This window comes from Balaenoptera physalus, assembly GCF_965194825.1.
Source record: "Balaenoptera physalus genome assembly, chromosome: 5".
Classification (NCBI taxonomy): Eukaryota; Metazoa; Chordata; class Mammalia; order Artiodactyla; family Balaenopteridae; genus Balaenoptera; species Balaenoptera physalus.
This window is the reverse complement of record NC_138884.1, coordinates 130055419-130078998: the sequence shown is the minus strand read 5'-3', so window position 1 is coordinate 130078998 and position 23580 is coordinate 130055419. Positions and strand designations below refer to the sequence as shown.

The 23580-nt window shown below is 35.0% G+C and overlaps 1 protein-coding gene and 1 long non-coding RNA gene across 3 annotated transcripts in view; one reads left to right on the top strand and one right to left on the bottom strand.

Moving 5' to 3' along the window:
• Window positions 1-17368, top strand: part of PRDM5 (PR/SET domain 5) — a 219351-nt gene extending 201983 nt beyond the window's left edge. For both annotated transcript variants that reach the window (XM_082462852.1, XM_082462853.1), the window contains exon 16: window positions 2242-17368. In XM_082462852.1, the coding sequence (XP_082318978.1) occupies window positions 2242-2406 (165 nt within the window). In that variant the 3' untranslated portion in view covers window positions 2407-17368. The remainder of the gene's footprint in view (window positions 1-2241) is intronic.
• LOC309661398 overlaps window positions 1-23580 on the bottom strand; it is a 461885-nt gene that overhangs the window by 301867 nt on the left and 136438 nt on the right. The gene's annotated exons all lie outside the window — the stretch shown is intronic.

Genomic DNA, 23580 nt, shown 5'->3' with positions numbered 1-23580 from the left:
ATTTTCTACACTTAGGCACATTCCAATCCCCCTTGTAAAATTATGTTTGGGTGTGTGTGTTGTTTTAAGTACATTTCTTGAAAATAGCATGTGTTTGCATTTTCCATTTTACCCTAATTTCAGAGCCTTTAAGGGTACTCAGTATTTTATATCACTTATCATAACTCATGTATTATATAGTCTGTCATTGTATTTTATGCTCTTTCATGTTCCTGGGTCTTTCCTTTTTATCCCCTGATTTTTACTGCATGATGTGAACTTACCTGGCTTTGTTTTTCAGTGACTTTAAAGGTGTATAGTCTGTTTTAAATTATGATTGTAAAACTTATGTTTACAAAGTTATTTCACAAGAAAAACGTCCTTTCCTCAGATTGATTGGAAGCATTATGTTTGTCATGGAAAATTATTCTGTTTCCTTTAAAATCATTTGTATATTGCAGGGAGCTGCTACTCTTTATAGTAGCTGTGTTCTCTCTCGGACCCCACATGTGGTAGCTGTTGTAGTCTCTTCTTTCCAACCTGCTGATGATTCTTTTTGCCAGAGAAGATGAAAGAGAAAAACTAGGCACTAACATTTATTGGGTGTCTTCAATACAACATCCATTTGTGTAGATTACCTCATTTAATCTTAGTATTAATTCTGTGAGATAATGATCATTGTGATCATTTTATAGGTGAGGGAACTGAAGTTAAAAGGCATAGTTTGTTCATTTAAACTTCCTTAGGAAGTGATAGAATCAGGTTGAAACTTGGTTAGTTAATTCAAGAAATACTTATTTAGTGCTACTCTGTAGGCACTGTCTTATCCCTTAGGATATATGAGTGAATAAAATATATGAAGATTCCCTGCCTTCATGGATCTGAGGTCAGGGTGCCAGAGTAGTTGGGTTTTTAGTGAGGGCCTTCTTCCTGGTTATGCCTCACATGGCCTTCCTTGGTGTGTGCATGCAGAGAGAGAGAGAGAGAGGGAGAATCTGTTGCTTCCCATTTTTATAAGGGCATTAGTCCCATCACTCCACCCTCATGAGCTCATCTAACCCTAATTATCTCACAGTGGCTGCACCTCAAACACCATCACATTAAGGATTAGGGCTTTAACTTATGAATTTTGAGGGAACACAAACGTTCAGTCCATAGCAAAGGACACCAACATTCAGTCTATAGCAAACTCTAAAACTTATTTTCTTTATGTCAAACTATGCTAATAATGTGTAATTCAGAATACCATTATTATTGGATTACTCCCTCTCCTCACCAAACTGGGGGCTTGCCCTTCTGTGTTTCTTGTTGCTGAGAATGTAAAATCCCCCTTCTCCCATAAAGAGAGAGTGAATTTTTTATTTGCTTTTGTATTTTCACATGCTTCACCTCATTGAGAACTTCAGCTTTCTTTCCAGTATTTTTTACAAGGCTTTACCTCTCCCATTATATTCACTATGTTTTTCAGGGAATTTTCACATTATTTAAGTATTTTATTTTACAGTGCATGTGCTTTTGAAGAATTTCATGTAAATGGAATTTTTGTGAATAACACCAAACTTTGAATGAAAATTTGGTATTATAAAAGAATTCCATTTCATTTTTATTTTTGAATAACTATGCCTCACATCTTCTTGGTTAATTTAATATTTTAAATGATTGGGCTGTTTAATGTCTGTTGAGTCAGGTGGCAATGTCGCAGAGCTTACATGAAGAAAATGTGAAGTATTTTTAATTGGAAATAAAGAACTGGAATAGTGGATAATGAACTTCTGCTTAGGATGCTTAAAGCAGTGTTAACCTTTTACTTCACAAATGGGTCCAAATTGAAGGGATCACTGGTGAGACATGTCTTGTGCTATTTATGCCATATACTAGAAAGATGCCCTCTAGAGCCAGGCATTTTGTTTAAGAGGTTTAACATGAAATTGTCAATACACTGAATTATGGGGAGAAAGATACCGTTTCCAGGGAGCTGTGTCTTTAGAGATGTTTAAAAATATAGTAGCTGGGGGAAGGGAGAGTGGTTGGGATGCAGAGGACACACGTTAAACGCAAACAACTCTTGGAACTATAATTAATTTTCTTTACCTTTTACCTTGGATGTTAAGTTCCATTTATTTCAAGAGCACTTTTGTTCTTATGCCTGTCAGTATATACTTGATAATAGGAATTTGCATATTGTATTTTGTGTAAGTGATAACTTGGTGTATCTTCAGATTTTTCAGTATAATATGATTGGTATCTTTGGGTCTTTTCTAGGTTTGTGACTTGGCTTTTAGCCTGAAGAAAATGCTGATCCGACACAAGATGACTCATAATCCCAATCGTCCACTGGCAGAATGCCAGTTTTGCCATAAGAAGTTTACAAGGAATGACTACCTCAAAGTGCACATGGACAATATCCATGGAGAGGCCGACAGCTAATGGTAGCTGTAAAGGAATTAAGCCATTCAGAAGGGCTCCTAATACGAAACCCAGATTTCTCTCAGCTGATTAGCGTAGCAGAAGTAGCCAAAAGTAATTCACTGGTCTCACAGTTCTTATTTGCCTACCTTTAGAGTCTGTAGATACATATGCAAAATTAAAAAAAAAAAACCCTACTTTTGTCAAGAAATGGTACAAATGGAAAAAAATAACTTTGTAGCCTTCCAAAATACTACTTGTGTTGTGTCTTATAAAAATGGAAAAAGGAGCCATGGCTCTTCTTCTTGGCCATCTCTCTATAGTGAAGTTTATTAACATACTCCGTTATTAGGCTTTTTTATTTTATTGTTATCCTTGTGTGTGTATGTGTGTCTGTGTGTGTGTGCACTTGTGATGCTGGTTATTGCAACTGGTTATTACTAGTTTAGCCAGAAAGAGATTAAGGTTTCCAAGATATTTCACTGCAGATAAGGATAAGGGGCAAGAGTTTTCAAAGTCTCAAGCATGATAACAGGATAAAACTTGCTAAAACAGGCCAAAAGTTGATCTTATTTAATAAATAGCTCCTTATAACAGATCAGTTTAAAATAAAGAGGTATCTAAGAACTAAAACATCAATTGAAATGTTGCTCATTTTAGACAATTCTCAGGAAACATTATTTCCTCTCATCATTCATATGCTGACATTCATGGTCTAGATAAGATCAACACAAAAATGACCATAACACTTAAATATTTATCAGGCTGATCCTCCTGAGTTTATACTAGCGAGCTTTAGAAATTAACAATATATAAATATATATAACGAAAAATGGAAACAAAATAGGTTCTCATTATCTGCTGACTGACAGGGTAACAGGACGGTAGGTGTATTACAGTATTAGTCATGATACACCTGGCCCTTTACCCTCTCATTTCATAAATGTGCACAGAACATGTTAGTACAGACATAGCAGAGTCCTCAGAGCATTTACATTCTGTTTCACAAAAGACGTTTTTCAGAATCTTGGCAGTAGATGATTCTGAAACACTTTTGAATTACTCTCAATCCTATATAATTAGGAATCCAGAATAAAAAACATAAACCTGGCAATTGTTATGATTGAAATTATCACTGATGCTTAAGGGGAACTGAAGCAAGAAGCATAATTTCTTCCTTTAGGTTATATTTCAATTCAATGCTTGAGAGCAACATACAATGAACAGCTTGTTTTGGGAGAAGATATGATAAAATGTAATAGTGTTGTCAAAGCAGTGTAGAAGAACCCAAAAACCAGAAAAAAATTAAAATGAAGCCCAATTCATGAACTTTCCTCTTTGGAGACCATTCAAAAGAGAGAGGAAGTGTAATTTTAAGGAAGTTTTTTAGTTCTAATGATTTCTGGAGAAAGGTTATCTGAAGACAGTTCTTTGAAGCCAGGAATCTTGTTGTAGAATTATATTTATGCTCAGTTGCAATTTTAAAAAGAAACATAAAGATTCATTATAGGTGTTTAAACTCTGTGAAAATACTAAATTTGAGACTCACCAGAGACAATTTTTAAAAATATAAATGCCCAGATTATAATTTAGAAGATATCTAAGTATGGCTATAGGTAGCATTTGTTCTGAAATTATAGCCTGTATTTTATGCAAATAGATTTCGGTCTTGTTTCTTCTCACTGTGTCATTTGTTTCAGTAGTATATTTTTAGATTTAAAGTGTTTTCCATTTAACATGACAGTGTGCTTAATATCATTTGAATATAAAAGGACAGCTGTAAAATTTAGTAGTGTGTATTATTTAAACACGTTCTGCTCATTCCTTTGGATGCTGCCTTCTCTGTATGGGATGCTTCATAGCCCGATTATGTGATGAATGTGAAACTTGAAAGGAAGCCAAATACCAATTTTGTATAATCTCAGTGACTCACAATTTACAGGGCTGCTGAGGAAATTACCCTCAAAACCATGTTATGTCCATGCTGCGGAGTGAGCTGATGAGGACTAGGTGCTGGACCTGATCAGGCTGAAGGTTTGTAGTCAAGCAAAACTTGAGAAAATGGTGTGGAGAGACCTACTGGTACACCATCCTTTCTTTTCAAAGCACTGAAACCAAAACAGGTCCTTAAAAGACTATTTGCGTGCTGTCACCTTTTATCCAAAAGATGACTGATTATTTATAAGCATTTCAGATATATTAGTATTTGTACCCTGGAACTTTTAAATCACTTAGCAATAACAAAAAGATAAGTGATTTGGTTTGATTGAGAAATTAAGAGCATAAATAAGACAATCATAGAGGGAAAGACTTAGAGGCAAGCTGGCGTGCAGGTACTCACTTTGAAGTATCTTTCTCTTCTTTTCTGCTGTAGAAGGTTATGGCTCCTGTACTATCTTGGGAAAAGGCCAAATTCTTACCCTGAAGTCAGGGCTAAATAATTTTGAAAGGTATTCAATAATACGGGTAGGTTCAGATATGTTTTTATATCTTTGTATATTAACATTCAAGATATTTGTATATCTAGAATTTCTTTTTGCTTTACAATCACTGGTTTCTATTTTTTTTTTCCATTCCTTTTTTTTTTTTTTGGTGGGGGGAGGTAGTTGTTGGCTATACCGAACACTTTGTTGATTAATCATGATTAACAGTTGCAGCATAAACGTATTCATTGGTGATTCATTCTTGGGTTTACACAGGATAGTTAAAATGCTACTTCTAAGAAACATTTTCTATATCCGTTGTGTGTGTGTGTGTATGCAGAGGATCACTTTTATGAAGCGCTTATATGCAAATATATTACTTTGTTCAAAACTCTTCTGACCTATTTGGCAGCCGACTCATTGGATAAGTGTGAATACGGATCACAGAAGGTCTTATAACCTTAGTTTTTGCATTCAATTTTATGTGCTGCTGCCTCTCCCAAAGCTGAAAGGGAGGGAGGAAAAGAGGATAGGTACTGGAAATATTCGTTTTTTTCCTTCACAAATCTAAATGTTGCTTGTGAAAACTCATCTTGGGGTTGTGAATATATGGAGATGGGTAGGTAGGAGGAAATGTGTCTATTTAAAACCCTAAGATTTTATCATTAATATTGAGGTTTATTTGCATGTACATATATAAATGCAGTATTTGTGAATATAGCAGAACTTGAATAGCATTTTATTTTATTATCAATCTATAATCTATATAATCACTACCACAGTTGGGGTTAGCACTGTATTTTACTACAGGACCGTCACTAGCACAGTTCTATCGTAAAATCCAAATGAACATTTTAAAGTTGTTTTTGATGAAAGAAGAAAATGTAATTGCCATTACTCCCAGACCTCCTGTTTTACAATTTACTTCTAAGCATTTCTAGATCTGGAAAGTATCTCTACAGTTAAGCCGAGTTGATTTCAGGGCCACAAGAGAGAACACGGTCTTTAATTCTCATCTCATTCTTGGTCAAACATAAGCACCGTGTGAAAAGCAACATTACTACTAATAAAAGAAACGTGACTTATAATATTATTTCTGATATTCACAAATATAATTTAAGGATGATTAAAGTTATGGCTAATGATTTAGGTGTTCCTTTTTTTAAAAGTGGCATTTCATCATTTTGGTGTTGTCTCAATCTTGTGAGGTTTCCCTGATACAAAAAAATCATCATCATCATCATCGTGATTCTCCAAGTAGCAGATTTAGAAATGATACATTCATTTAACTTTGATCTGTCAGAATTCATTTAACTAGCTGATGCAATAGTTCTTTGGAATTTTCATAGCCTTAACTATCTTGGGCTCAAAACTGTGTTATCACTGCTGGTTGTTAATTTGTTGTATGACAGAATAAAAAACTAACTCTGGAGCCTTCAGTCTGGGCCGTGTCAGAATATTCTAGATTTCCTAGGCCCATGGACTAGTACAGAATGCAAAGGGGATCTTATACCAGAATGGTGCTGCTGATGCAGTGTCAAAGTTTACTTTCTACGTTTTTTAAAAAAATGCTTAACACAATACTGTAAAACAGCATATATAAAAATGTTTATATTTGTTACAAAATAGGCTTCCTAAATACTTTTGGTATATTTAACTTCCTAACCCTGCAAACATTTAGGCACTTAGAGTAAGTTTTGATGCCACCTTGGTATATTCCATAGCAGAAGGAAACTAAGATTTTAGGTAATATTGACCATTCTTGTGCTGAAAATTGAGAAGGGACATGGGACCACTGAAACTTGATGATCTAAATTAATGTAAAGGAGTTTATAAAGAATATCACTGTTTCTGACAAGAAACACTGTAGACTTACTAGGAATTAATTACGTAGTAAGCACACACACACACAAAACGCATTTGCCTCTGCAAAATAATATAAAAATGAAGAGAATTCCAGCTTGTAGTGGACACCTCATTTTAAAATTTTGTCTTCTTGGAGAACATCAAATAATGCTCTATTCCTTAAAGTTAATTTCATGTGATATCTTTTACATAATGTTTTGACTGGCATACCTTTTCCCCCCATTCTTCTACTACAGACTATTCTTAGAGTATATGTACATTTTGGATGTTTCTAATAAAGGACTTATGGTAAGATTTCACATTTTTATCCTCTGAAATTGCTGTGTGCTTTTCATTTTGTGATGATGAATCTGTCCTGCCTTTTCTAGTCTCATCTAGCCTTCATATGGCACACTGGGCTTGTATTGGAGTCTGTACTTAGGGAGCAGTTTGTTCTTTACACCTAACATATGAAATTCATCATCACCAATGTGTAAATCTGATAAAAGCCTGACATTGTAGATATAATTCAAGACCCTCCTTTGTATGGTTCTTGCTGACCTATGGTAGCTGCTGATGCACAACTTGAAACAAAAGAGATTCCTTAAGTATTCCTGGGGCTTTGATACCATGGACGCAAGTGTAACTGCTGATATCTGAATGAATACACCACCATTATTGGGATTTAGTTGTTGAAACAATAATGTCCTTTGTTCATTTTTTAATATTAGATAAAGCAACCCATCAAAAGGGAAGTACGTTGACCTCCAACTCGATATTTGTTTTTCCTTTCTAAAGTAAGTATTAGCACCTGGAGAGCTGAAACTGTCTTTGATGAACAAAAGTCTGAAACTAATTTTTATGAAATTGAAGCAAACTGTACAGTTTCCTATGCTAAGTAGGAACATAAAAGCATGGGGAACAAAATCACACTTAATTGAGTCTAAAACTTTTATTTAAATTAGCAAATTGATGAGTCTTTTATGGAATATTACATATAGTAATTAGAAATTCTGAAAAATTAAATTTTGCAGAAATCAATCACTACTTTTGACTGTCTTAAATCTAGTTTTATTATTGAAATGTAGGAAATCTTCTGACGTTACTTTCTGGTAGTCAGGTTTAGCACATAATAACTGTTCACAGGTCACCTTCTACCTGGCAAATACACCACTGTCTGTCTCCAGAATGTAACATAAAGTAAAGCAGTGTCGAGTGCAACACCCTTCAGTGTCACTTTCAGCCTTTCCTGCTCTTCTCACGTGGAATCCATTTCTTGTGCAGTTTCAGCTGCTGCATAACTTCGTGTAGTCTCCAGTTTCACCGTCAGCTGGGTCCTGAGAGTGACAAGTTGGTATTGTTCCCAGACTCAAGTTATGATATTTAAGATATTAAGTTGTATCCTTTCTGTCCTGACTATAAAATATGAAATTGGGGCAGACGAATTTAGTTGATTAGGGTATTATTAGACTAAGTATGTGAGTTGAGCCAATTGGCTCTATACTGAGAAACACTATTCCATAGTTTTCTAAGTTGCAGATCTTACCCCTAATTGTGCCGGCTCTGTAAAGGGCATGCGTCTTGTTTCGACTACAGATCCTGAGAGAGAGTCATGAGGATAAAAGAAGAATTCCACAGGTATGTCCTACAGACGGGAGTACAACAATACCCTTCTAAAAATGGGTAGGTTGGAATTAAAATTTCAGGTAAGAGTATTGCAATGTAAGAACTCAAATGTCTTTCCTAAGGCTTATATATGATAGAGTTGAGATCAACCCTCCATCTCATGCCTTCTCTTTCTTTTACTGGAGATCAATCACATCACGCTTATACAACACCACTCTGAGTCTGAGTTTTACACATATGTAGAAAAGGATGGGATCTTCTAAATGTCTGACACATTAAGTACTCCTTTAAAGGAGTTATTTATAACTTACGTACATACATATGATGGTGCATATTTATATTGATATTCAATGAGTAAGTTAAAACCAATGTTCAGTTAGACCAAAATTAGCTGAGTCAGAAAAATAAGGAAAATATATTTTGGGGAGGGGGACCAAAGTCATTGAATTTGAGATAAGTGTTACATATAGTTCATAATTAGAGACAAATTTTCAACAGCTTATTTAAGTATTAAATTAATAGCATATTTCCACATTTCTTGTATATTTCACCTTTATAAATAATATTTTTAGCTTGTTTCCTGGATGGTCTATTGCAAATGCACACACATATCATGGGAATTTAAAATACACACACAAAATTGAACAGTACATAACCAAATTTCATGTTTTAATCAGACAATAAGATAAGTTATAGCCACAAAATATCCTATACACTCCTGCTTTGAGGAAGTACTTTAACAAAGGTATAGTGTAACAAACCACTGAGAATTTAGTTACAAAATATATTTTACCTGAAATTCGAAGTTATATAAATCCACAATTCTCTCATACTTAAAAAGAGGGAAGGAAAGAGGAAAGGAGGAAGGGAAGGAAGAAAGGATAGAAAGGGATTAAACCTATTTTAGACATGGAAAAAAAATCAAGAGGTGAAAATCAACTGTTTTCCCATTTGAAAGGGAAGGATGGACATAAAAAGGGTTGAAGGATCATAAATTTGGAAAAATGATAAATTGTAACATTTATCAGCTGAATTATGTCAATTTCCTTAACAGTAAAATGGATTTATTAGTATCCGCTTGTTGGTTTTGTTGTGAGAAATAAGTCAGAAAATGCATATATTTCTGCAAAGGATGCCTGGCACATAACTGGAGTTCAAATAAATAAAATTACCCTAGTATTCCTCCAGGTAAATCTCTTATATATATGCTATTCAGAAACTTCCACTACTCCCCAACATTCCAGCTCATACCTTGAAGCGAACTTGTCACAAGCCAAATTAGACAAGTTTTAAATTGTGTATCCCTGACATAATTATGGTGACAGAAGCATTTCATTTAGGAATGTTTTTGAAAATTCTTAAACACTATGTCAGTTTAGAATTATCATACTTTTAGAAATGACCTGTTCTTTTAACTTAAGCATAAAAATAAGATTTTTGTTAATTCCTAGATTATCAGATATTATTTTATTCTGCTTAAACTACATTTTACTAAAGCACAATCTAATCAATAATTTTGACTTTATACTTGAGCTACCTACCTCTACACTAACAAAGTAGTAGTACCCAAGTGTTCAAAGGGGAACAACGCTATTATATTGTTCATATTTTAAATGCCATAGCTCACACCAAAATGAAACTCTGCTATAATATCAAGTAACAGAAACTGGGTGATTCCATATAAATTTTAGGATTATTTATTCTAGGTCTGTGAAAAATACCATGAGTAATTTGATAAGAATCACATTAAATCTGTAGATTGCTTTGGGTAGTATGGCCATTTTAACAATATTCTTCCAATCCAAGAGCATGGGATATCTTTCCATTTCTTTGAATCATCTTCAATTTCCTTTTTTAATGTTTTATAGTTGTCAGTCTTTCACCTCCTTAGTCAGGTTTATTCCTAAGTATTTTACTTACGGGGGTGGGATTTTAAAAGGTATTGTTTTATACATTCCCTTTCTGATATCTCATTTTTAGTGTAAAGAAAATCAACTGATTTCTGTATGTTAATCTTGTGTCCTGCTACCCTGCTGAATTTATCAGTTCTAGTAGTTGTGTGGCATTTTTAGGGTTTTCTCTATATAGTATCATGTCATCTGTATAAAATGACAATTTTATCTCTTCCCTTCCAATTTGAATACCATTTATTTCTTTTTCTTGTCTGATTGCTGTGGCTAGGACTTCCAATACTATGTTGAATAGAAGTGATGAGACCCCATGGGCATCCTTGTTCCAGATTTCAGTAAGAAGGCTGTCAGCTTTTCACCATTGACTCTGATGTTAGCTGTGGGTTTGTCATAAATAGCTTTTATTATGTTGAGATATGGTCCCTCTATACCTCCTTTGGTAAGAATTTTTATCATGAATAGATGTTGAGTTTTATCAAATGCTTTTTCTGCACCTATTGAGATGAACATGTGATTTTTGTCTTTTCTTTTGTTTATGTGGTGTATCACACTGACTGATTTGCAGATGTTGAACCATCCTTGTGAATGTGGGATGAATCCCACTTGATCATGGTGTATGATCTTTTTTATGTGTTGTTGGATTTGGTTTCCTAATATTTTGTTGAGAATTTTTTCATTTATATTCATCAAGGATATTGGCCTCTAATTTTTTTGGTGGTGTCTTTGGTTTTGGTATCAGGGTGATGGTGGCTTCATAGAATGTCTTTGGGAGTGTTCCCTCCTCTTCAATTTTTTGGAAGAGTTTGAGAAGGATTGGTATAAGTTCTTCTTTCTATGTTTGGTAGAATTCATCTGTGAAGCCATCTGGTCCTGGAGTTTTGTTTGTAGAGAATTTTAAAATTACAGATTCTATTTCACTTCTAGTGATTGGTCTGTTCAAAATATCTATTTCTTCCTGATTCAATTTTGGTGGGCTCTATGTTTCTAGAAACCTGTCCATTTCTTCTAGGTTGCCAAATTTGTTGGCATATAATGTTCATAGTAGTCCCTTATGATTTTTTCTATTTCTTGGTATCAGTTATTGTGTTCCTTTTTCATTTCTTATTTTGTTTATTTGGATTCTCTCTCTTTTCTTGGTGAGCATGGCCAGAGTTTGTCAATCTTCTTTACTCTTTCAAAGAACCAGCTCTTGGCTTTATTGATTTTTTTCTATTTTTTAAAATTATTTTATTTATTTCCTCTCTGATTTTTATTATTTCCTTTTTTCTGATTTTAGGTTTTGTTTGTTCTTCTTTTTCTAATTCTTTTAAGTGGTAGGTTAGGTTGTTTACTTGAGATTTTTCTTGTTTTTTGAGGAAGGCCTCTATTGCTATGAACTTCCCTCTAAGACTTGGCTTGCGCTGCATCCCATAGATTTTGTATGGTTGTGTTTTCATTGTCATTTGTCTCAAGGTATCCTTTAATTTCTTCTTTGATTTCATTGTTGACCCATTGGTTTTTCAGTATAGCATTTTTAGTCTCCATGTAATTGGTTTTTTTTCTCATGTCTTGTTCTGCAGTTGATACCTAGTTTCATGCCATTGTGTTCAGAAAAGATGCTTGAGATAATTTCTGTACTCTTAAATTTGTTGAGTCCTGTTTTGTTCCCTGGTATGTGGTCAGTCCTAGAGAACGTTCCATGTGCACTTGAAAAGAATGTGTATTCTGGGGTTTTTTTTTTTTTTGTTCTTTTTGGGATGTAATGTCCTGAAAATATGAATTAAGTCTGTTCTGTTGTATCATTTAGGATCTCTGTTGCCGTGTTGATTTTCTGTCTACAAGATCTGTCCATTGATGTGAGTGTGGTGTTAAAGCCTCCTACTATTATTGTATTCCTGTCAATTTCTCCCTTTATGTCTGTTAGTATTTGTCTTATGTATTTGGGTGCTCCAATATTAGGTGCATATATGTTGATGATTGTAAAATCCTCTTCTTGCATTGATCCTTTTATCATTATGTAGTATCCTTCTTTATGGCCTTTGTTTCAAAGTCTGTTTTGTTTGATATGAGTATTGTGCCCTGCTTTCTTCTCATTCCCATTTGCATGAAATGTCTTTTTCCATCCTGTCACTTTCAATCTGTTTGTGTCCTTCACCCTAAAGTGGGCCTCTTGTAGGCAGCATATTGTATGGTCTTGTTTTTTAATCCAATCTGCCACTCTGTGTATTTTTTATTTTTATGTTATAATGGAGTATAGTTGATTAACAATGTGTAACTTTCAGGTGTACAGTAAAGTGATTCAGTTATACATATACATGTATCTATTCTTTTTCAAATTCTTTCCCATTTAAGTTATAACAGAGTATTGAGCAAAGTTCCCTGTGCTATACAGTAGTTCCCTGTTGGTTATCTGTTTTAAATATAGCAGTGTGTACATGTCAATCCCAAACTACAAATCTGTCCCTCCCCCCACCCTTCCCCCCAGGTAACAAAAAGTTCATCCTCTGTGTCTGTTTAGTCTCTTTCTGTTTTGTAAATAAGTTCATTTGTATCATTTTTTTTTTAGATTCTGCATATAAATAATATATGATATTTATCTTTCTCTGTCAGACTTACTTCACTTAGTATGATAATCTCCAGGTCCATCCATGTTTCTACAAATGGCATTATTTCATTTTTTTAAAAAATGGCTGAGTAATATTCTATTGTATATATGTACCACATCTTCTTTATTCATTCATCCATTGATGGACATTTAGGTTGCTTCCATGTCTTGGCTACTGTAAACAGTGCTGCAATGAATATTAGGGTGCATGTATCCTTTCCAACTATCTTTTTCTCTGTATACATGCCCAGTAGTGGGATTGCTGGATCATATGGTAGCTTTATTTTTAGTTTCTTAAGGAACCTCCAAACTGTACTCCATAGTTAGTGACTGTACCAATTTACATTGCCACCAACAGTGTAGGAGGGTTCCCTTTTCTCCACACCCTCTCTAGCATTTATTGTTTGTAGACTTTTTGATGACAGCCATCTGACTGGTGTGTAGTTTTGATTTGCATTTCTCTAATAGTTAGTTAGTGATGTTGAGCATCTTTTCATGTGCCTGTTGGCCATCTGTATGTCATCTTCTTTGGATAAATGGCTATACAGGTCTTCTGCCCATTTTCTGATTGGGTTTTTTCTTTTTTTTATATTGAGCCACATGAGCTGTTTGTTTGTTTGTTTTTAAATTTTGGAGATTAATCCCTTGTTGGTTACATTGCTTGCAAATATTTTCTCCCATTCTGTGGGTTGTCTTTTCATTTTATTTGTGGTTTGCTTTGCTGTGCAAAAGGTTTTGAGTCTGGCTAAAGGTTTATCAATTTTGTTTATCTTTTCAATGAACCAGCTTTTAGTTTCATTGATCTTTTCTATTGTTTTCTTTCTATTTCATTTATTTCTGCTCTGATCTTATGATTTCTTTCCTTCTACTAACTTTGGGTTTTGTTTGTTCTTCTTTCTCTAGTTGCTTTAGCTGTAAGGTTAGGTTGATTATTTGAGATTATTCTTGTTTCCTGAGGTAAGAATGTATTGTTATATACTTCCCTCTTAGAACTGCTTTTGCTGCATCCTATAGGTTTAGGATCTTTGTGTTTTCGTTTTCATTTGTCTCTAGGTATTTTTTGATTTCCTCTTTGATTTCTTTGGTGATCCATTGGTTGTTTGTTTAGTAACATATTGTTTACCCTCCATGTGTTTGTGTTTTTTAGTTTTTTTTCTTGTAGTTGATTTCTAACCTCATAGGGTTGTGGTTGAAAAAGATGCTTCATATGATTTTAGTTTTCTTAAATTACCAAGGCTTGATTTGTGGCCCAGCATGTGAGCAATTCTGGAGAACGTTCCATGTGCACTTGAGAAGAATGTGTACTCTGCTGCTTTTGGATGGAATGCTCTATAAATATCAGTGAAGTCCATCTAGTCTAATGTGTCATTTAAGGCCTCTGTTTCCTTATCGATATTTCTGTCTGGATGATCTGTCCATTGATGATAGTGGGGTGTTAAATTCCCCAACTATTTTTGTGTTACTGTCGATTTCTCCTTGTTAGCCTGTTATAGTGTTTGCCTTATATATTGAGGTGCTTCTATGTTGGGCCCATATGTATTTACAGTTGTACCTTCTTTTCGGATTGATCTCTTGATCATTATGTAGTGTCCTTCTTTGTTGTAACAGTCTTTATTTTAAACTCTATTTTGTCTGATGTGAGTATTGTTACTCCAGCTTTCTTTTGATTTCCACACATATATGCTGTCTACAAGAGACCCACTTCAGATCTAGGGACACATACAGACTGAAAGTGAGGGGATGGAAAAAGCTATTCCATGCAGATGGAAATCAAAAGGAAAAATCGACAGTAACACAATAATAGTTGGGGAATTTAACACCCCACTATCATCAATGGACAGATCATCCAGACAGAAAAATCAGTAAGGAAACACAGGCCTTAAATGACACCTTAGACCAGATGGACTTCACTGATATTTATAGACCAAAAGCAGCAGAGCACACATTCTTCTCAAGTGCACATGGAACATTCTCCAGGATTGCTCACATGCTGGGCCACAAATCGAGCCTCAGTAAATTTAAGAAAACAAATCATATCAAACATCTTTTCTGACCACAACCCTATGAGGTTGGAAATCAACTACAAGGAAAAAAAAAAACTGTAAAAAACACAAACACATGGAGGCTAAACAATATGTTACTAAACAACCAATGGATCACCAAAGAAAGAAATCAAAGAGGAAATCAAAACATACCTAGAGACAAATGAAAACGAAAACATGATGATCCTAAACCTACGGGATGCAGCAAAAGCAGTTCTAAGAGGGAACTTTACAGCAATACAGTCTTACCTCAGGAAAGAAAAATCTCTCTCAAACAACCTTACTACACCTAAAGCACCTAGAGAAAGAAGTACAAGCAAAACCCAAACTTAGCAGAAGGAAAGAAATCATAAAGATCAGAGCAGAAGTAAATGAAATAGAAAGAAAACAATAGAAAAGATCAATGAAACTAAAAGCTGGTTCTTTGAGAAGATATGCAAAATTGATGATAAACCTTCAGGCAGACTCAACAAGAAAAAAAGGGAGAGGACTCAAATCAATAAAATTAGAAATGAAAAAAGAACTTACAATTGACAACACAGAAATAGAAAGGATCATAAGAGATTACTACAAGCAACTATATGCCAATAAAATGGACAACCTAGAAGAAACGGACAAATTCTTAGAAAGGTACTATCTCCCAAGACTGAATCAGAAAGAAACAGAAAATATGAACAAACCAATCACAAGTATGAGATTGAAACTGTGATTTAAAAACTCCCAACAAACAAAAGTCCAGGACCAGATGGCTTCACAGGTGAATTTTTATCAAATATTTAGAGAATAGCTAATGCCTATCCTTCTGAAACAGTTCTAAAAGATTGCAGAGGAAATAAAACTCCCAAACTCATTCTATGAGGCCACCATCACCCTGATACCAAAACTAGACAAAATACCACACAAAAAAAGAAAATTACAGGCCAGTATCACTGATGAACATAGTTGCAAAAATCCTGAACAAAATACTAGCAAATGGAATCCAACAATATATTAAAATGCTCATACAACATGATCAAGTGGGATTTATCCTAGAAATGCAAGGATTTTTCAATATCTGCAAATCCATCAGTGTGATACACCACATTAACAAATTGAAGAATTAAAACCATATGATCATCTCAATACAGAAAAAGCTTTTGACAAAATTCAACACCATTTATGATAAAAACTCTCCAGAAAATTGGCATAGAGGGAACATACATCAACATAATAAAGGCCATATATGACAGACCCACAGCTAACATCATACTCAATGGTGAAAGCCTGAAAGCATTTCCTCCAAGATCAGGAACAAGACAAGGATGTCCACTCTTGCCACTATTATTCAACATAGTTTTGGAAGTCCTAGCCACAGCAATCAGAGAAGAAAAAGAAATAAAAGGAATTCAAATTGGAAAAGAAGTAAAATGGTCACTGTTTGCAAATGACATGATCCTATACATAGAAAATCCTAAAGATGCCACCAGAAAACTACTAGAGCTCATCAATAAACTCAGTAATGGTGCAGGATACAAAATAAATACATAGAAATCTCTTGCATTTCTATACACTAACAATGAAAGATCAGAAAGAAATGTAGGAAACAATCTCATTTACCATCACATCAAAGAGAATAAAATACCTAGGTATAAACCTACCTAAGGAGGCAAAAGACCTGTACTCTGAAAACTATAAGATGCTGATGAAAGAAATCAAAGATGACACAAAAAGATGGAAAGATATACCATGTTTTTGTATTGGAAGAATCAATATTGTCAAAATGACTATACTACCCAAGGCAATCTACAGATTCAGTGCAATCCCTATTAAATTACCAAGGGCATTTTTCACAGGACTAGAACAAAAAATTGTAATATTTGTATGGAAGCACAAAAGACCCTGAATAGCCAAAGCAATCCTGAGGATGAAAAATGGAGCTGGAGGAATTAGGCTCCCTGACTTCAGACTGTACTACAAACTACAGTCATCAAAACAGTATGGTAGTGGCACAAAAACAAATATAAATTAATAGAACAGGATAGAAAGCCCAGAAATAACCCAAGCACCTATGGTCAATTAATCTATGACAAAGGAGGCAAGAATACACAATGGAGAAGACAGTCTCTTCAATAAGTGGTGCTAGGAAAACTGGACAGCTACATGTAAAAGAATGACATTAGAACACTCCCTAATACCATACACAAAAATAAACTCAAAATAGATTAAAGACCTAAATCTAAGACGAGGTACTGTAAAACTCTTAGAGGAAAACATAGGCAGAACACTCTTTGACATAAATCCCAGCATTATCTTTTTTGATCAGCCTCCTAGAGTAATGGAAATAAAAACAAAAATAAACAAATGGGACCTAATTATACTTAAAAGCTTTTGCACAGCAAAGGAAACCATAAAAGAAATGAAAAGACAGCCCACTGAATGGGAGAAAATATTTGCAGATGAAGCAACCAAGGGATTAATCTCCAAAATATACTACCAGTTCATGCAGCTTAATATCAACAAAACAACTCAATCAAAAAATGGGCAGAAGTTCTAAATAGACATTTCTACAAAGAAGACATACAGATGGCCAAAAAGCCCATGAAAAGATGCTCAACATCACTAATTATTAGAGAAATGCAAATCAAAACCACAATGAGGTATCACCTCACACTGGTCAAAATGGCCATCATGAAAAAGTCTACAAACAATAAATGCTGGAGAGGGTGTGTAGAATAGGGAACCCTACTACATTGTTGGTGGGAATGTAAATTGGTACAACCATTTTGGAAAACAGTATGGAGGTTTCTCAAGAAACTAAAAACAGAACTATCATATGATTCAGCAATCCCACTCCTGGGCATATATGTGGAGAAAACCATAATTCGGAAAAATACTTGCACCCCAATGTTCATTGCAGCACTATTTACAATAGCGAAGACATGGATGCAACCTAAATGGCCATCAACAGATGAATGGATAAAGAAAATATGGTACATATATTCAATGGATATTACTCAGCCATAAAAAAGAATGAAATAATGCCATTTGCAGCAACATGGATGGACCCAGAGATTACCATACTAAGTGGAAGTAAGACAGAGAAAGAAAATTTCACATGATACCTCTTATACGTGGAATCTAAAAAATTGATACAAATGGGAATTCCCTGGCTGTCCAGTGGTTAGGACTCTGTGCTTCCAGTGCCGAGGGCCTGGGTTCAATCTCTGGTTGGGGAACTTAGATCCCACAGGCCACGTGGCATGGCCAAGGAAAAAAAATGATACAAATGAACTTATTTACAAAACAGAAACAGACTCACAGACATTGAAAACAAACTTATGGTTACCAAAGGGAAATGTGATAGGGAGGGATAAATTAGGAGCTTGGTATTAACATGTACACACTACTTTATATAAAATAGATCATCAACCAGGAACTACTGTGTAGCACAGGGAACTCTACTCAATATTCTGTTATAATCTATGGGAAAAGAATCTGAAAAAGAATGGATATGTGTATATGTATAACTAAATCACTTTGCTGTACAACTGAAATTAACACAAAATTGTAAATCAACTATACTCTAATATAAAATAAAAATTAAAAACTGAAAACATGTAGAGAGACCCAACTGTCTCAAATGAATCCAACCCCTAGGCAACCTGTCAGCTAATGGTGGTCACATGGTTGAGCCTACACAAGTCCAGCGGCAGAAACACCTCAGACTAACCAAAAAATTGTCAGAAATAATAAACAGTAGTTTCTTTTTTTTAAGATATTCTGTTTTGGGTGGTGTGTTATGCAGCAATAGATGACCAACACTGTCCCCTTGACAACATTGAGAAGAACCACAAATATAAAGTAAGAACAAACGTATTATGGGTTTTCCAAAATTTTTATCCTCCAGTGAGTGTTTAAGTCTTTATTATTTTATTTAAAATTTACAAAGGTGACACCACAGCTGGACTGCAGTCTGGAGGTATGTCCTCTAGCTGTGCATGTGTGTGACTGTGTGTGTGTGTGCACTTGGAAAGTTTTATACAGACATGTCCTAAGAGAGTTTTAAATAAGTGTAACCATTTTCTTAGGTTCTTATCTCTGGAAAAATGATAGTATTCTCAAAATGAATTTCACTTACTGTTATTTCAGAGAACTGAAGGTTTAAAAGTATCTTTTAAAACAACTGATGAGACCCAGCCTAAAGAGGTTGGCTCAAACTATTTTTAATATCCTTTCCATGTGCTATATGACAGCAGATTTTACAGCTTGTGAGAATTTGGGTAAGGAAAATTTACCTTGCACTGTTTAAAAGAGGAAGCCCTTAACTGTTTCTCACTAAGAAAATTCCAAATGCTAAAGTCAAAATTTTTTACTTAATTTACCAATTAATTAGTAAAGAGAAAGAGATCTTCAGGGACTCATTGGCTTCTAATATGGAGGTTCCATAGAAAACATACTAAGTTCTAGAGCAACTAGCACTATGCAGCTCACCTTGCCTGTGAGTTGAGCAATTGCTTTATCCCCATGTCCAGAGGACAATCTCCAGCACAGACTTGTCCAAGACTTCCTGCTGACCTATCAACCTGAATATACACAAATTACCAACTTCTGTGATATTCCATTTGTAAGTTTTATAGTTTTTAAACAATAACTATTTAATTAGTGACTAAGAGATATTTGCAAATATGATTGGCAGTTTGGGGGATAACCTGCAGTTTGAAGAAGTCAAGAAATCCCAAATGGTCTGTTGTTAGCCCTGGAGGTTCTGCCTACTGCAGAGCTACAGTGTGTAGTGCTCCAGCTGTGTCCCATCTGGACTTGGCATTTAATTCTGAAATGGATCATACTCATAAGTGCTTATATTTCTCTTTCTCTACTTTCCTTTATGTGCCAAAGACCCGGTTGTGACCAAAATGGAAGTTAAACTAGTTCCATTTTACTCTGACTAACCTTAATTCCTCAAGTGTGACTTGAATATATCTAGATATAAGTGTGAATGAGTATAATGTTATTATCATATAGGTATGCAGTGTTAACAATGGGAGAGAGCAGTGGCAGAGATTTCCAAAATATAATAAATTCAAAAAGACCTTTACATTTTGCCACATGAAAAAATGCTCAACATCACTAATTATTAGAGAAATGCAAATCAAAACTATAATGAGATATCACCTCACACCAGTCAGAATGGCCATCATCAAAAAATCTTCAAACAGTAAATGCTGGAGAGGGTGTGGAGAAATGGGAACCCTCTTGCACTGTTGGTGGGAATGTTAATTGCTACAGCCACTATGGAGAACAGCATGGAGGTTCCTTTAAAAATAGAACTACCATATGACCCAGCAATCCCACTCCTGGGCATACACTCAGAGAAAACTATAATTCAAAAAAGATACATGCACCCTAATGTTCACTGCAGCACTATTTACAACAGCCAGGACATGGAAACAATCTAAACGTCCATCAACAGAGGAATGGATAAAGAAGATGTGGTACATATATACAATGGAATATTACTAAGCCATAAAAAGAAACAAAACTGGGTCATTTGTAGAGATGTGGATGGACCTAGAGAGTGTCATACAGAGTGAAGTAAGTCAGAAAGAGAAAAAACAAATACCGTATGCTAACACATATATATGGAATCTGAAAAAAATTGTTGTAGATGATCTTATTTACAAAGCAGAAATAGAGATGCAGATGTAGAGAACAAACATATGGATACCAAGGGGGAAAGGCAGGGTGGGATGAATTGGGAGATTGGGATAGACATATATAAACTATTGATACTATGTATAAAATAGATAACTAATGAGAACCTACCGTATAGCACAGGGAACTTTACTCAGTGCTCTGTGGTGACCCAAATGGGAAGAAAATCCAAAAAAGAGGGATATATGTATACGTATAGCTGATTCACTTTGCTGTACAGTAGAAACTAACACAACATTGTAAAGCAACTATACTCCAATAAAAATTTAACCAAGAAAAGACCTTTACATTTTGCAATGTAAATTTCTATCTTTGGATGCAATCGGATACAGCAAAATTAACTTCAGTGGGAATGGAAGGAGCAGATCCCCAGATGCTGAGTTAAGGTTCAGGGATGGGATAGCAGCAGCTAAGGCAGCAAGGATTCTAAGGTCGTGTAGACAATGCCCTGCTAAAATGAGACAAGAACAGGAGTTCAGTACTTTAGAGTCAACAGATATCATATCAGGCTTGAGACTCTGTGCTCATCTCTAGCCTAGGACATGCCGGATATCACAGTCTCTGGGACGTGCTACATCCTAAGAACTTGCACACGTGGAGACCACAGTGTCTGAACTGTTGTTCAGAACATGCAGCTATCAAATGTTGTAGATACTGCAGTTACTGCAACTGACACCTTCCAAGGGACGATTCTTTTGGTTCATGGACCCTCAGAGCATCCATGTCATGCATTTTTAGACAATGCCCCTGATGCAAGTTTTCCAAACAACTAAATACTCTACGATATTTTCATCCCTAAGGTGCTCTCGACTTTCTTTTTCCTAATACAGGCCATATCACTCACCAACAACCACCCCTAGGCTCTGCCGTGTTCTGCCCTAACCTTTCTCCTATGTCTTCTGACACTGCCTCTTTGTTTTCAGCATGCTCTTCTATAGCATGCAGTTTTCTCTGAGTGTTTACTTCACCTTCCAATTTTGCTGAAACATGTCTCAAATGATGGATGCTTTTTCTCTTATGTCTCTCAGACCTCAGAGTCAGTAGGTGGGATTGGTGCCAAGGGATGCAAGTTTGGCTTAACGTTCAAAAAATCAATGAAATTCACAATATTAACACATAAAAAAAATTGATATGATCATTTCAGTAGACACAGCAAAGCATTTGACAAAATTCAACATCAATATCCGATAAAATTCTTGGCAAACTAGAAATAGAAGGAGAGTTCCTCAACCTGATACAGATCATAAGCAAAAATCAACAGCTAACATCATACTTCATGGTGAAAGACAGAATGCTTTCCCCTGAGATTAGCAAGAAGATAGAATGTCTAAACACTTCCAGTCAACACTGTATTGGAGGTTCTAGTCAGTGTTGTTCACGGACGGTGTGGTCATCTATATAGAAAATCTGATAGAATCTACAAAAAACCAACTCACTAATAAGTGCGCTTAGCAAGGTTGTAGGATACAAGATCATTATACAAAAATCAATTCTATTTCCACACACTAAGAACGAATAACCAGAAATTGAAATAAAACTAAACAAAATCACTTAAAACAGTATCAAAAATACAAAGTACTTTGGGATAAACCTAATAAAAGATGTGCAAGATCTGAAAACTATGAAACACTGCTAGAGAAATCTTAAATACCCCAATAAATGAAGAAATATGCTTTGTTCATGAGTTGGAAGACTCAACATTGCTAAAATGGCAATTCTTCCTAAATTGATCTATAGATTCAACACAATCCTGACAAAAATTTCAGTAGGGTTTTTTTTTTTTTTTAGAAGTCAATAAGGTGATTCTAAAATTCATATAGAAATGCAAATGATCAAGAATAGTTGGAACATTCTTGAAAAAGAGTTTAAAAATGGAAGACTTACCCTAATTTCAAGCTATAGTAGTTAAAACAATATAGTTTTGATGTAAGTGTTAGTTAAACAGATCAACAGAAAAAAGAAAGGGCAGAAATATATGGACAAGTGCTTTCCAATAAAGGTGAAAAGGAAATTCGGTGAAGAAAGGGTTGTGTTTTCATCAAATAGCACTAGAACAATTGGATACCCACATAGCCTCATGTTGAGTAGGAGCACAAATGCAGCCTGAGCCAGAGATGTGCTGTGCTGGCGACTGAAAGGCCATGAACAGCACTGCCATCTTCAATCTGATTCTGAGAAATGGTGAGCAACTCCTGGAAAACTTCAGAACAAAGAACGAAATGAAACAATCATATCTCAAATGGTAGCAGCTATGTTCCTGGAAAACTCAGTATGTATGAAAACTATGCAAAACGATTTATATTTATATATGAGATGAAATTAGGTTCAGTTAGAATAGTGTCTGGTCCATAATGTACATTCGATAAAGAGTTATTGAATGAACTAAATAAGGGCTGCTTTCGAATTTTAACCTCTTGTCACACCCTTTCCATTTTTAATTTTAAACTTTCTCAAAGGCAAGGGTGAAATGCTTCAAATCTCATCCATTTATTCAGGGGTATATTTTGCTCTGAGAAATTCAACTAAGTATCCAAGACTCCCCAAACTTACTTCTCCTCTAAAATATAAGCTGTAGGAGAAATTATTGCTGATCCTGAGCCATAGCTCTGGGTTAATCTCCCTGCAGGAAAACTGCAGGGAGACAGTATTTCTCTCTTCCACTAAAGACAGCACATTTCGAAATAACGGGAAGCCTTCATAAGACTAAGATGTAGAGCCTTATTAAATTTGATTTACTGGTTTTCATTGTAATTAATCTACTCACATGTTGTCGAGAGTTTGTCCTCAGCCTCATCCTGCTACAAGCCCATGGTCAGGTGCAATTTGTCCAGCTGCCTACTGCAGGAAGTCAGAAGCATTAACAAACCTCAGTGTGTTTCAAATAAAATTTCCCCTAGAATAGCAACTGTATCAGCTTGAATATCAACTATAATTATTCTGATTACCTTATTTTCCATCCTGAAGAATCTCTGAGAACCATTTTCACTATTTCTTTGCCATTTCAGTACAATAACCAGATTCAATCAAACCAAATCCACAAAAATCCTGAGAAATAAGTTTTATTGCTGAGAAGG